Raw genomic sequence first — 15,510 nt, forward strand, 5'->3', positions numbered from 1 at the left:
AGTGTCCCCTGTTCACCAGAACCTGGTACTTCAGGGGTATCTCCTGTGTGTATTGCATACACCCTTATGTTGTGGCTGAGCCACATTTTCCTCCAGTTCAGGTGTCTGCAAGGCTCTTTGCCTGTTGTGGGCAGGGTTTGGTCCCTGTGTCATTAGTGGGCCAGTCTGGGGCTGCCTTGAGCTTGAGTAGAGTCAGACCAGGTATTTTCCAGAGCTGTAGTCGCAGCTGCAGTGTACTCTCCCTCTGTTGTCCCCTGAGAAGCTTTTATTGATGGGTGGGGACTGTAGTCAGACCAGCTGTCTGCCCCCAGCCCTCTGCTGGGCCTGCAGTTGGATTGTTGTATGTGGTTCTCTTTCCCTCTCCCTGGGGCAAAAGTCACTTTGGAGTAGTGTTGACCCCCTTGGGGGCTGCTTGCACACTGCCCTGCCTGTGGCACCACTTTGGATGGGCTCCAGCCAAGAGCATACTGTAGGGAGCAGGACCACAGGAGAACACGGGGGCAAGGTGGGCAGTGCCAGCAAGGTTTGCACAGGTCTGCTGTGGGAGGGGACCTGGAGCAGAAGACTGGCTGGTGAGATGTATCTGCAGGGGAACATGGAGGCTGGGCACACTGTTAGCAAGTTAAGGAGCAAGTGTTGGCACAGCAGTTGTTCTTGTAGGTGTCCATGTGGCTAAGCTGGGGGACAGGAAAGGGAAATAGCACCTACCAGCTCCTTTGTTCCTAGAGAAGCCTCCCAAAGACCCCTGCCCCTCTAGTACATGCTCTCAAATTAGTAAACTGACATTCCTCCAGTTTACCTCAGGTGTTTTTCAAACTTCTGCTTCCATGCTGTATCTCCATAGAGCTGTTTACTGTACTATCTCTTTAAAGTCAGGGACTTGGTTTCCTATTGCTCTCCCAGAGCCAGCCTGCTGATTTTTAAAATCCCAGGTGGTAATCCCCGCTGATTATAAGAACTCACAAAATTCAACACTTCTGGTTTTCAAAGCCAAATGTTATGGGGATTTGTCTTCCTCATGTGGGTTCTTCTGTGTGAGAGTCTGTCTCTCTACCCTCTCCATGCCCACAGCATCCTTCCCTCCTAAAGACAGTCCCATGGGTCACTTTAGTTCCCAACCATGTCTCTGTTCTTCCCACCCTCTTTGGCGTGGCCTCTTCTCTACATTTAGCTGTGGAGAGTCTGTTCTGTCAGTTTTTGGGTCATTTTCTGGGTTATTTACACTAATGTGGGTGTTACCTAGCTGTATTTGTGGGACGAGGTGAGCTTAGGGTCCTCCTGTTGCATCATCTTCCCTGGAAGTCACCTGTCTAGGGTATTGTTAATCACATATACTAACTTAACCTTTTTCTTATCATCCCCACTCCCATCTCACAGGTATGATGCAAAAGAATATTATGAGGCACTTCCAGAGCTGAAGCTTGTGATTGATCAAATTGACAATGGCTTCTTTTCTCCCAAACAGCCGGACCTCTTCAAAGACTTAATCAACATGCTATTTTATCATGACAGGTGAGTTCCCACAAGAAGATGGTATTTCAGCCATGAAAAGTGGACAAGAATATCTTAAACCAGCTGTAACACACCCATGTAATTAGAATGCTCTGTGATCTGAGAAGCTAACCTACTCTTAGAAAGAAATATTAGATATTCTCTACTAACCAAGCTAGGAAGGTTTAAGAACAAGACCCACAAATCTGGTATTCTTTTTCTCTTTCTGCTGGTATACCCAGCTTTCACAAACATCCATATGTTGACATTCTTATCTGTGGAAAGAACCATATAAAGGTTGAAGCTGGTTAAAATTCTTGTGAATTGAAATGTAAGTTTGGTGAACCAGCCATACCTGACATTAAGTAAAACAGAATTTTAAGTAAAATCTTAGCACACATATTTTAATGAAGCTTTTTGTTGGTTTGTGTTTTCCTTCCAATCACAAAAAACAGGTTTAAAGTCTTTGCAGACTATGAGGCCTATGTCAAGTGTCAAGAAAAAGTCAGCCAGCTGTACATGGTAAGTACATTGATGAGACCTATAAAAGGACCCAGTTTACTATGGTTAAAATTTTTGTTTCTTTTTATTAAATCTAAATAATAGGGCCCCATTATCAATCCAAAAAGAGAAGTGAGACAACTATCTAGGTTATTCAAATCAAAACTTGGCTTTTGTCACATTCAGGCAGAGGCTGAGATTTGACATGTAAGTAGTAATTTTGAATTTTTTAATATTCAAGTAAAAATATCACAATTCAGTATTTATTGAACACCCACCATATAGCAGGCATGGCCTGGAAGCTAAGATTATAAAGCCAAGTTAAATATGCATTTTACCAACTCGTTGATTTGACAGAGAGGCTTTGGGGACTCCTTGGTGGCAGGCACTGGACTAGAGCTCACCACCAAAAGTGTACATCACAGTCACCGGGAGCAACTTCTCCAAAACACGGCTGCCAGCCCCACTCTGAGAGGTGGTGACCCAGTAGTGGGTGGGATCACCATCAGTGTCTGAAAACTTGTTAAGATGATTCTCAGGCTGAGCCTCAGTTAATTAGGTCAAGGACTGACCCCTAGTCCAGGAAAATTGCACAATAAGTACCTCTCCTGGACTACCCATGGAGTGGGGCTATCTGTACGATACAAATATGTAGAAAGAGGGGAGGTTTCATGTTTGAATTTTAAAAAGGAAAAGAAAGGAACAAGAAAGACTGGGCTTTATTAAAAAGAAAAAAAAAAAAAAAAGCTAGAGCCATGTGAGTAACCCTTCACATGCAAGGTTATACATCTTCAAATAGCCTAGCCCTCTAGGAGCATTTAGTAAATGCTAATAAAAATGGAAATTTAGTAAATATAGAGAGGTTGATCATCTCTGATAAGAAAGACTTTCAGTAATTGCTGGAACTACAGAAGAGTAGATACAGGAGACTGGCTCTGTGCCAGGACTCCAGGATGGTTTTCTTGAGGTTGATGCCCTTGAGCTTTCTGGGCATGGTTTCCCTCGCTCATATAGTCTCCATTTTTGCCCTTTAATTCAAAAGCCTTTATACAGCAGAACAGCAAGTTTCCATAGAATTTTCTCCTGCCCTTTGGACACATGACTGACTACTTCCAACAAAAACATGCTTCACTAACATTTCTTTCTATTCCTTTCCCAAAACAGGTGACAGGTAGTTCCTACAGTTATCCCATGGGTCCCATTGGGGTTTTAAAATAAGATCAAAGCCCATGCTGCTTTACAGACCTTATCTTCTGGTAGAATCATATCCAGTCCCCCAAAAATGTACAGACCACAGTAAATTCCAGCTAATGGCTCTAAGCAAGGAAGGGCAGTCCTTAAGCTGAGTGGCTCACTACCTGCCTCCAAGAACTCAAAACAGGCGAAAGAAAGTGGCCAACTCAAGCTCTTTCCTCTTGATCTCAACTCATGCTATGTGTAGAATGGCTACAGAGGAAAAGAAATATAAATAGAGCAAGACAGGAAAATATGAACAAGGGCAAGGACAGATGTGAATGTCAGTTTTGCACAATGGATCTCTTTGCTAATGTTCTGGCCCATATCCAAAGATGCCTATCTCAAGGCCCTGCATTTGGTTCAGTCTTTCTTGTTCGTTTGTACAAATTGCAGTTTTTACTCTTAACAATAATCATATTGTTAGGCTTAGAAACATGTTGGGAAGTCTATTCATTATAAATTTAAATAGTTTAAAAAAGTGAAAAAAGGTTTTTATTTTCCTCTTATTTTAGTAAGTTTTCAAAGCCTGAATAAACTGATTTTAGACTCTGTTTTGCAGTACTTGTGGAATAATGGAAGTTTTAGTTTTTCTTCTAAATGCTTATGATACATTGCTAATGGCTTTGAATCATGCTCTGGTCATTTTTAATGAACTTTCAGAGTTCTTTACAATATCATGAGAGTGTAAAATAAATAGCTTCTTGTATTCTTTTGTATAAAAATTATAAAATTTGGATATTATATATTTTATTAAGGGTAAGGCCTTAATTGATCCTGTTTTGAAATCCCAATGGAACATTTGGGATTCAGTATAAATCTACTGGAGCATCTTCCTTCAGAAAGAACAAAAAAAGAGAAGTAGGTCAATACATTCTCCCATTAGATTATTTGCTGCATGATAGCTGTCATTCTAGAGTTTTTCAAACTATGATGTCAGCCACAGGTTAAATCTCTTGACATGGCATCTAGCAAACAATGAATGTTCTGTCTAAAGGGAGGTAAAATAAAAAATAAAAGCATGGGAAATATGGCTTGCATGCCAGAACACTGTAACCATAGCAACAATTACCAATTAGGGAATTTATATCCATGATTTCTCTTAAAATGAAAAATACTTTTTTTTCACTCTTAAATATATTCTAAATAGGAGAAAAGCACAATATGCCCTATCTAGCTCTCAGCCATGAAAGAAATATATTTATGATTCACTACAACTTACTCTTGTCATTTTCTCCATGAAATGTGCTTGGGTATACTTGGCCTAGCGTTTGTCATAAAGTTTGATGGGCACTCAGGCTGTGGGCCATATATATGTATGTGTTGTTTACAGAATCCAAAGGCCTGGAACACAATGGTACTCAAAAACATAGCTGCTGCAGGGAAATTCTCTAGTGACCGAACAATTAAGGAATATGCCAGGGACATTTGGAACATGGAGCCTTCAGATCTCAAGATTTCCCTATCCAGTGAATCTAGCAATGGGGTGAACAAAGCCAATGGAAAGTAAGTTGTAAATTGTCTCTAGAAAAAAAATAGCTTCTTACTGGATTTAAACACTTTTACAACATTCTTTGATTTTGTTTTGTTTTGTTAGCAAATAATCTAAGAATTTCTGGGCATTGGGAAGAAAGTATAAGACTGTATTAGGGCTAAAAATAAAGTGTCAATTTACAAGAGCTGCATGAGTGCCAAAACTTGTTATTTGATGGCAGATTGAGTAGCATGCTAGAACTTTTCCCAGTGCTATTCAAAAAGCTAGGAAATACTTGAAATGTTTTAATTCCATTTAAATTTACTAAACTAAAACAAGGTATTTAACTACATCGGAGCACCTTTCCTACACTTTTAAGTCCCAACCACAGACCACCTTATTCATAAATATCCCCAGGATGTTTAATAACTGCACATTTTTAGATGGGATCCAAATTTTACCAAATTCTGATTCTCTACAGTGAGGTTTCAGTTTGTTCCACAAAGTAAACTGAGATAAGGTAAATGAGAACTTTCAATAACACCTAGCATCCATGCTTTCCCTCCTTACTAAAATGGCAGGTGACTTGTAGAAATGTCAGTGACTTCAGCTCATCCAAGCAGCCCGGTGCAGTTTCCCATAAAAAATATATATCATCAGTGGTGTTCAGACCAAGTCTTCACTGTAGATTTCCATCCCTCTCAGCCCTCATGCCCACTGCTTGCTCAGGAAATCTCTGCAAAAAAAAAAAGGACCTAGGTCAGCTCACATGCCTTCTCTACTTCCTTGTCTAAGTAAGCCAGAGCAGCCCTAATTGCCTTGAAGGGAAAAATAATCACATTTAGTAAAGCAACTCTTACCTCACAGTTTTTAACAGCATGGGGCTTTTACAGAGCAAGTTGTGTTGGAAACCAGGAGGAAAGATCACCATCTTGACCCTCTCTTTGTTCCTGTATGCATTATGTGCAATTTCATAGAGCTGCACGGGACAGAAAGACCGAGACTCAAAGGCTGACAATCAAAGGTGGTGTTTTTCTAGTTTAATTTTCCTAAGAGGGTACAGAAGCAGCCATCTTGGGGAGGTAGTCCCATTAAGTCAGAGACGAGGGAGTCTCCACTCCCTCCCCCCAGCTGGTTGCCTCTACAACTGAGGAACTGAAAGCTGCACAGCTCACGCGAAACACTGACGGGTCGTCATCCTTCTCTGCCAACACCCTCCCTGCATGGGGACAGGAACTGCAACAGACCATCTCTGTTTATTGACATCCCATTTTTAGAGCTGCTGTGGGAGAGACTACATGGAGGTTCCCATAGCGGCCTGGGATCTTTCTATACCTGCAGATGCATGGATGAGGAACCAGGGTCCACCACAAACACACCTTCAGCTAAGTAGCACAGCACACTAATGCTTCTTGTATACGCCAGGCAGCATGGCTATTTAGGGGTGGAGAGAGTCCCTCATAATGTCAGAGACCCTCCTGTGGGCTCTAATCAGACTGTGGCTAGATGAGAGAATAGTGAAATAAGCATGGCATGTTTCAGTCAGCACTGGGCTTAGTTTACCTTTTTTCCAAACTCCAAAGGCACCGTGTTGTCATCCTCACCATGTATGATGAGAAGGGGAGAAGACAGGGATTTAACACTAGGGACAAGTAGAAGAAGAACAGTCTTGAGGTTTGCCTTAAAATACAGGATCTCTCTTTCCTTCTCTCCCAGGAACCACAACTTTGTACATAATAAACTTCATATAGTAACTGTTTCTTTCCAGGCAAGATTATCTCTCTTCTGTTTACTCAGACAATTTAATTAAGTATTTAATTAATTTAACTTATTTCTATGTGATTTTTTAAAATAATGAAGAAGAAAAATACTAAAAACACTGAATTTTTATACTTAAAAGGACCTAATCTTTTTCTTTATTCTACCTTATTTCATAATTTCTGGAATATTTTAATTAAAAGACCATATAAAAGAAAATAAAACAACTCAAAACCCAAAAATAACAAGAACCACCACAGGACTAAAGAGAACTCTTTGTAGCAATGTTTTACTTTCCCCCATAAATGTACAGATGGACACGTGATCAACAAGTTTAATCAGCTTCCTGGTCAACCTCCTGATTTAGTAATTCAGAAAGGCTACAGCAGGAAGAAGACTTGTTCCTCACTCTAGCAACTTTCTCAAACAGTACTCCCCAAATTCTGATACTCATCTACCCCATCCCAGTGACTCACTGTTACTCCTGGGAAGGTTAGATCCCTCAGTTGTGCTGACATAGAGAAAGGACTGATAACAACGGCCCATTTGGAGGCACTCTTACCTTCTCCAGCTGCAAGAGCTAACCTGCCAAATTTTGGTCATTAGACCAAGTAATGTTAGGCTAGACCCCAGAGCTCCTTTTAAAAGGTCCTGATGTCTTTTTTTTTTTTTTTTTTTTTTTTGGGACAGAGAGAGACAGAGCATGAATGGGGGAGGGGCAGAGAGAGAGGGAGACACAGAATCGGAAACAGGCTCCAGGCTCCAAGCCATCAGCCCAGAGCCCGACGCGGGGCTCGAACTCACGGACCGCGAGATCGTGACCTGGCTGAAGTCGGACGCTTAACCGACTGCGCCACCCAGGCGCCCCTAAAAGGTCCTGATTTCTGATAGACCCTAAATCTACAACTCCCTTTACGACTTCAGAGAAAGTACTGAATTGGTGAAGTTATAAAATCAGACATGAGGAAAAATATCAAATACTAAATATTTGTGGACACGTTAGCCCATCTAAAAATTTTCATCTACCCATTCAGTAAGTCACATGATAGTTAACCCCCTCCCAGAATCCCACAGATATAGTAATGACATATTTTCATCATTAGCTTACTTTTCATCATTAGGGAAGACTATTTTGTCTTTTCTCAGGGCATCCATAAGCATGCGTAAAAATCCTGGAAGTTTCCGGTAAATCTATTTTTTTAAAGGAAAAAAAATTAAAACATGGCCTATATCTGTGTCATTTGTTAGTTTCCTACATGAATTTTAGTAATGTAGACAATAGCAACTTACTACATATAATAAACTTTAAAAAAAAAAAAAACCTCATGAATTTAAAAGTAACTCGTGTCATTGTAGGAAAATTGGAATATACCAAAAGGAAGAAAGGAGAAACAAATCACACATAATCCCCACCATCCACAGATAATCACTGTTAACGTTTTGTTGTTTTTGCTTCCTATCTTTCTTTAAAATACAAATAGCACCCCTAACTCTTTTTCTTCACACTTGTAAAGAAGCAGTGATATGCATAATCTAAAAATTGCTTCTATGGTGAACATAATTTACTGGTTTAGGTGTGAAACAGAATATTCTGATTAGTCAAAAATTCTGATGAAAGTATACAATACATAGATAATTTTTTAAAGGATTTAAACATTAGAAACTGTTGAATAAAATTTAATGTTGCAGTGCTTTAAAAGGGCAATTTAGGTTTTAACAATGACCACAGGACTCCAAATATAAAAATTATCATTCTAAACATACTGAATTTCCTCTTCAGTGGCAAATTATAGTAAATAGAAGGCTAGCCTAATTAGCTTTTACCACATTGTTATTAAATCAATAAGTAAATTCGTTTACATGTCCTAAAAAACATCCATCTCAACTGAATATGAGGAAAAGACAGGAACCCTGAGCAATATTGTACCTTTGTCACAAAATTCTAACCCTACCCCCAAACTGTATCCCCAATGCATTCATTTCTCTCCATTCCCACTGTCACCCAGCATAATCTACCCTTCTCCTCTTGTTTGGATTGTGCCAGCAGTCTGTTGTGGCTCCCTGCTTCTAGCCTCAGGCTGCTATAATCCACTTCCCATGGGGAAGCCAAGGTGGTAGTTTTGATGTGCAGTTTGTGTCATATCACTCTTTTGTTTCACATTTTCGAAAGGCACTACCTTGGCCTTCGAGGCTTTACAGAATGTGGCTGCTGTGTCTCTGCCCTCTCACTAAGCCCACTCCTGTCCACCCTCAGGCCCTGCTGCCTTCCGTTCCTGGAATATATCAGGCTTGAGCCCATCTCAGGACCCCTGCCTATCTTTTCCCTCAACTCAAGACCTCCAGATTTTCCCATGACAGCCCCTTATCATGCAAGTCTCACGTCAGATGACAGTTAAGAGAGGTTTTTCCTACCCCCCGCTTCCCCACCACCCAGTCACTCCCTGTCACAGCACTACTCACTCCTGAGAATCAGCTTATTGTGTACTTGCCTTCTGTCTCTCCAGCAAGTATATATACTTCCTAGGAGGTCAGGCCACCATTTTCTTCCAACTGGTGGTATTCCCAGAACCTAGAAAAGTTCCCGGTACCTAGCAGACGCTCGGTACCTACTTGCTAAAGATGGAATGAATCTACTGTGCAAATATCCCTGGCGTAAATGGTAAGCTATTATCTGTCATTTTCATCTTAGTGTGACTTGAATTTCGTTCAGATTTTATTCCTTGGAATAGATTTGCTAAGAGAAAAGGCCAGAAAAGTATCACATGTATTCCTCCATTGTGCCTACGAGGGGAGTGGGGAGGAAAGAGCAATGTAATAAATGGGGCATTGCCAAAGGAAGGAGATGAGTACAGCATAGGGAGGCTGGGGCCAGGAAAGACAAACAACTGCTTCATAGTTTAAAAAAGAAAAGAAGGATATTCACTGTAGAAGCAATTTTTAGGTTATGCATATCACTGCCCCTTTATGGTATGGAGAAATTAGAGTTGCCAGCTAGCATAAATCATTTACTGTAGTCTCTTGCTATGAACTGTAGTGATAGAGAACAGCATCTTTCTAAATGTAATGAACTTAAAAAAATGTGGTTTCCTGATTTTAAAAAATAATTCCCGTCACTATAGAGAAAGTGGTACAGAAAAGGTACGCTGGGTCCAGTACAGACAAACGTCTGCTTCACAATTTTGGTGTAGGCCTGCTGTTTTCAGGAAACTTCCATGTTTTCATGGGATTTGTTTGGCTTGCATTTCTTGCATGGTCTCATGGCAAGTGATTTGCATTCAGGTGCAACCTGGAGATCCTAATACACCCTCTCATGTTCCTTCTTCCTTTTCCCTCCTCTTACCCATAACTAAGGGCAAGATTTCTTGTTTTGTTTTCTTTTCTTTTGTGTTTGTCGTCTGATTCTGCCACCCCTGGGATCAGGACTCCTCTGAGGGAAATTCAGTAAGAGAAGCCCTTCAGCAGTTCATCTCAAAGTCCAAAGGCATAAAAAGAAAGCAGGCCCAAGTCAATCTACTCCCACTATTCCTTACCAGCCAGAGGTAAGGAGACTTAGACCCTTGAGACTCAGCGGTCACACCATCCCCTCTAGCCCAGACTACAGTGATGGGCCCCTAATTGGTCTTCCTGCCTCCTGTCTTCTGGAATGCCACCAAATAAATATCCTTAAAAGACCAGTTATGCAAAACGTACTGTCACAAAGCTTTGGCATTACCACACAAGCTACTTAAAACAAGGAACTTCTATCTTGACTGCAAGCCCATCCACATCTGGCCACAATCTTTCATTCCAAAGGCTGCACAATTCCAGTCTGTCTGCCTAGAGTTAGAAGATGTAGGATTGAGTCCCATTTCCTCTTCTTATAGGGTGTGTGACAGCTGGGGAAGCCTCTGAGCCGCCATTTCACTCAGCTCCTAAGTAGAGGCAGTGATGCCAAACTCAGAGAGTTGCTATGAGGATTTAAAAGGATGACAAGTATGCAAGATATTTCATGGAAGCCTTATATGACTCTCAGGTATTTTATAACACACAGTTGCCCCATTCCACAACGTGCTTTGGTTCACATTCTCCCCTCCCCTCTGTGTTTGCTAACTGTTCTCCCTTACCTTCAAGAAAGGAACTTAGATCCTATCTTATGGCCTTCACTGACCATACCTGCACACGAAACCCTTCTCTTCCCTGAATTCTTCCTTCCCTGAAATTATTATTCTGGATCCCACACTAGCACTTACCTTAATCTACTTTGCAATAGAAAACATGGGAAGGGGGGAACACACATTGGTTGAGTGCCCACCAGCAGCTGGGTACTTTGCAATGATTATCTTACTTAATTTAATCTTCTAAACAAGTGTAGGCAGTATCAACCCCATTATATAAAAATGGGAAAACTCAGAGCAGGGAAATAACTTACCAAGGTCATAATTGGTTAGTGGCAGAAGCCAAATTTCAACCCAAATCTGTCTGGCTCCATAGCCCATGCTGTTTTTTCCACCGTGTCACGCTGCCTTCCTATTTTGAGTAATGAAATTGATTCCAAAGTGACATATGGAAATCCCTGTCATTGTTTTATACCCACTATTAATTTCCTGTCTCCCCAACTAGACAGGAAGTTCTTGGGAGTGAGGACCCATGCCTTTCACTCTATTTGTATGTCTCACGCCACCTACATGTTCTTATTTAACAGTCATATTCAGAGTAAAGGCACTCCACTGATACAAAAATAGTTAATGGTCACTCAGTGCTTACTTTGTCCTGGGAACTATTATATTATAGATGCTTTTCATATGTTAATTTATCTAGTTATCACAGTAATCTGGAATAGGTTATTATTACCCCCATTTTATAGATAAAGTGTTTAGTCCTTAAAAGCAATTAGTCCAAGATTATACAGCTGTTACACGACAGCCCTGGAAATCAAGCCAGCAAGTCTGACGCCAGAGCTGTGGTTCTTAAAGACAACGTGATACTACAGAACTCCTACATTTCTAAACCATAAATGTACCTATTAAACTAAGGTTATATGACATTTTTAATTAAATTCCAAACTTAAAAATATTAGGAGATTCCCCATTTCTAATAATAGAATTGTTACAAACCAAGCCTTTTGCCCAAGACAGCTAGAAAAGCTGGAAAAAAAATATTTTAAAAACCTTTCTGTGAAGATGTCAGAGACCTACCAAGGCAGTGAGGTCTTGAGTGGTCTAGATCCCAGAGAGGAGGGAATCTCAGAGAGGTGAAACTGACATTCAACACCACTTTTCCCCTGGAGACACAGCCAGCAGGCAAGTCAGGGAAAGCAAAACAGTAGAGACAAAAGAACACAAATAGAAACAGATGACACAAATAGAAAAGAACATAGTAAGAAAGTAGATTTAAACCTAAATATATCATAACCACATTAAGTTAACTAGACTACTACAATTAACAGACAAGGGTTGTAGTACTGGAAAAGAAATCAAAACCCCACTACATGCTGCTAATGAGATATATGTTAAATACAAGAATTCAGAAACGTTGAAGGTCAAGGAATAGAAAATGATACATCATGCAAACACTATTCAAAACAAAGGTGTATTAATATCGGACATGGACAAAGTTGACTTTAAGTCAAGAAGCATTATTAATCAACAAAAGGGATATTTCATGATAAAAAAAAAGGATCGATTTCACATGGAAGATATAAAATTAAATTATTACTAGATGTATGTTCCTAATAACATACCCTTAAAAAAGCTAAAGCAAAGATTGACAGAACTAGAATAGAAATAACTCCACAATGATGATGATGAGACATTGTAATACTCTTCCCTGGGTAACCAATAAAACAACCAGTGAGAAAAATCAGTGAGAATATAGAAGAATTGAATAGCATGAGTAATCTTGACCTAATTGACATAAATAGAACACTATGCCAAAAACGGAACATATTCTTTACAAGCATATGGAACATATACCAAAATTGGCCATATGTTGGGACATAAAGCAAGTCTGAATAAATTTCAAAAACTGAAATCGTACAGAGAGAAATCTCAGATCATGATAGAATTAAGCTAGATATCAATGCCAAACATAACCAAATCCCCAAATGTATCAAAATTACAAAATATACTTGTGAATAACCCATAGGTCAAGAAAGTCACAATTTTTTTTTTTTTTTTTTTTTTTTTTTTTTGAGACAGAGAGACAGAGCATGAGCAGGGGAGGGGCAGAGAAAGAGGGAGACAGAATCGGAAGCAGGCCCCAGGCTCTGAGCCATCAGCCCAGAGCCCAACACGGGGCTCGAACTCACCAACCGTGAGATCGTGACCTGAGCTGAAGTCGGACGCTTAACCGACTGAGCCACCCAGGCGCCCCAAAAGTCACAATATTATAAAATATTTTGAACTGAATAATAAAATACATTTGAAAATGTGGGATGCAGCTGAAGGGTGGCTTCAGTGGAGTATGCCTTCATGAATAAATTAGAAAAGAGGAAATACTGAAATAAATTATTCAAGTACCATCTTAGAAACTTTTTAAATTTTGTTTAAAGTTTATTTGTTTTGAGTCTCTGCACTGGGTGGGCCTAACACAGGGCTTGATCCCATGACCATGAGATCATGAATGAGCAAAAATCAAAAGTTGTGTGCTTAAAACCGACTGAGCCACCCAGGCATCCCTAGAAACTTTTAAAATAATAAATTGAATCTAAAGAAAACAGAAGAAAGGGAATAATTCAGGTAAAACCAGAAATTAATAAAATAGAAAACATTCAGCATAGGTAATCAACAAAGTCTGAGTTGGTTCTTTGAAAAGACTAAAAAATAATTCTTGCTATAAACACTGGCTGTCTCCCTTCTCCTTAGCCTTGGATAACCAAAGCCATCACCCCTAGAAGGTTATGTCACCTTCCTCCAACCTATCCTCTGACCCTGGGGATAACAGAAACAACCACCCCTGTTAATTCGCAGCTTAGAGTCCCATGTGGATTAGACCAAAGCTACACTTTACCTGAAGTTACATCTTGTTCTGCTCTTTCCCCTTCCCTATCCTACAACCCTCATTCAAATGACCTTGCAGGCTTCTCCTTTATGGTACTCTCTCAATAAATCGTGACATCAAATCTCTGCCATAGGTTCTGCTTCTAGGAGAACCTGACCTAAAACTAAAATTAAGAAAACCTCAATCAGTCAACATAAATTTATAAATACCATGTTCATAATTTGGAAGATTCAATATTAGAAAAGTATCAATTCACCCATGTTATAGACCTAATGCAATTCCAGTCAAAATCCTGGGATGTTTTTTATAGAAATTGGTAAGCATATACCAAAATGTATGTCAAAATACAAAGGATCAAGAATAGTCAAGACAAATATTCAATAAGAAGGAAAAAGCTGAAGCAGTTACAAAAACCTATATTATACAGCCATAGTACATAAGAGATTGCAGTATTCATATGAGAATGGACAGATAGACAAGGGAGAAAAATGAGAATCTACCAACAGATCCATATATATTAAGCCCTGATATATGCAAACATTGGCTCTGTAGAGTTGGTAGGGAAGGTTTGTTTAGTAAATGATATGAAACCAAAACTGGATATCCACATGGACTGCCTCGTACATATACAAAACCAACCTGTAAATTATAGCTGTAAATGTAAAAGGTAAAACAGAATTTCTGTAAGATAGCATAGAAGAATATCTTCATAATCTTTGGTAACCAGAGTTTTATTAGGCAGGACACTTTTCTTAAAAATATTAACCGTAAAAAATAGTTGATAAACTGGTCTACATTAAATTTAGGAACATCTCTTCATCATAAGATATCATTCAGGGAGTAAAAAAGGCAAAATAAGCAAATATACTTGCAGTACAAATAATTTTCTAATGAGTTATCCTATAAAAAAAACTTATCTTACAAATAAAAAAAGACAATTTAAAAAGGAGCAAAGACATAAACAAGTATCTTACAAGAGATGATATCTAAATGACTAATAAACTTCAAAAAATGCCCACCTTCGTTAGTCATAAGGGAAATACAATGAGATATGCATACAAGGGCAAGGATATGAAGCAACTGGAATGCTCACACACAACAGGTGGGAGAGTAAAGTAGTAAAGTCACCTTGGAAAACTGTTTAGCACTGTAATTACTAAAGCTGAACATATGCATATCTTACTATCCAACAATTCTACTCCTAGGGTATATACTTCAGTGAAGCATATACACGTTTGCAGAATACATGTTCAAGAACATTCATAACAACTTTATTAATTACCCCAAAGAGAAAGCAACTCAAATGTCCATAAACAACAGGTCAATGAAGTATAGTATATTTATACGATGATATACTATTTGGTATTATGTTCAATGTTATACAAATTATATATTTATATAATATATAAGTTATAAATTAAATTATATAAAATTATATGGCTCAGAGAGGCACACATAGGCAATAACACTATAAAGAGAAGCTTGGATATGATGACCATAAAACTCAGTGTAAGGACTGTATATCTAAGGTGAGCCTTATTGGATTGGGAAATGTCATACAGGAGACTTCTGGGGTACTAGTGATACTAATTTCTAGACTTAAGTGTTAGTTACACGGATGTTCTGTTCATAATTATTTGTTAAATTGTGTGTTTCCCTATTAGATTTCAAAATTAGAATTTCAATAAAGAAACAAAAGTACATGGAAAGATTGTACCTGAATTATACTTACAAGTTAGTGAATTTATTAGTAATTAGAGTAATATAATAAATGCTCATTAGTGGTTACCTTAAGATGAATATTTAATTGTCTAAAACCAATTGGAAGTGTTTTATTGTATCTTAAATTATTCAGCATTCAGTATCATCTATTAATGGGAAGATTCCTATATTGAGATGGAGTTTATAATACAGTTATTCTCAAGATTATGTGGTTCTGTGAACTAGCTGTCCCAGGAAGTAATGAGCTACCTTCTCCAGAAATAGTTAAGCAAATTCAGAAAGTTCTATGGTGATTTATTGTAAAAAAAAAAAAAAAAAATCCAAAAGTAGGCAGTTGAATTAAAGTACCCTTA

At 38.9% G+C, this 15,510-nt stretch overlaps 2 protein-coding genes across 2 annotated transcripts in view; one reads left to right on the forward strand and one right to left on the reverse strand.

The window, feature by feature from the left end:
- Window positions 1-4,906, forward strand: part of PYGL (glycogen phosphorylase L) — a 44,015-nt gene extending 39,109 nt beyond the window's left edge. Inside the window, exons 18-20 of the mRNA XM_049612792.1 lie at window positions 1,378-1,512; window positions 1,947-2,013; window positions 4,559-4,906. Coding sequence (XP_049468749.1) covers window positions 1,378-1,512; window positions 1,947-2,013; window positions 4,559-4,735 — 379 coding nt within the window. The 3' untranslated portion in view covers window positions 4,736-4,906. The remainder of the gene's footprint in view (window positions 1-1,377; window positions 1,513-1,946; window positions 2,014-4,558) is intronic.
- A 55-nt stretch (window positions 4,907-4,961) lies between these two features.
- ABHD12B (abhydrolase domain containing 12B) overlaps window positions 4,962-15,510 on the reverse strand; it is a 29,777-nt gene continuing 19,228 nt past the window's right edge. Inside the window, exons 10-13 of the mRNA XM_049612793.1 lie at window positions 7,566-7,648; window positions 6,263-6,341; window positions 5,560-5,678; window positions 4,962-5,435 (exon numbers count right to left, since the gene is read on the reverse strand). Coding sequence (XP_049468750.1) covers window positions 5,408-5,435; window positions 5,560-5,678; window positions 6,263-6,341; window positions 7,566-7,648 — 309 coding nt within the window. The 3' untranslated portion in view covers window positions 4,962-5,407. The remainder of the gene's footprint in view (window positions 5,436-5,559; window positions 5,679-6,262; window positions 6,342-7,565; window positions 7,649-15,510) is intronic.

The sequence above is a fragment of the Panthera uncia genome, assembly GCF_023721935.1.
Source record: "Panthera uncia isolate 11264 chromosome B3 unlocalized genomic scaffold, Puncia_PCG_1.0 HiC_scaffold_1, whole genome shotgun sequence".
Classification (NCBI taxonomy): domain Eukaryota; kingdom Metazoa; phylum Chordata; class Mammalia; order Carnivora; family Felidae; genus Panthera; species Panthera uncia.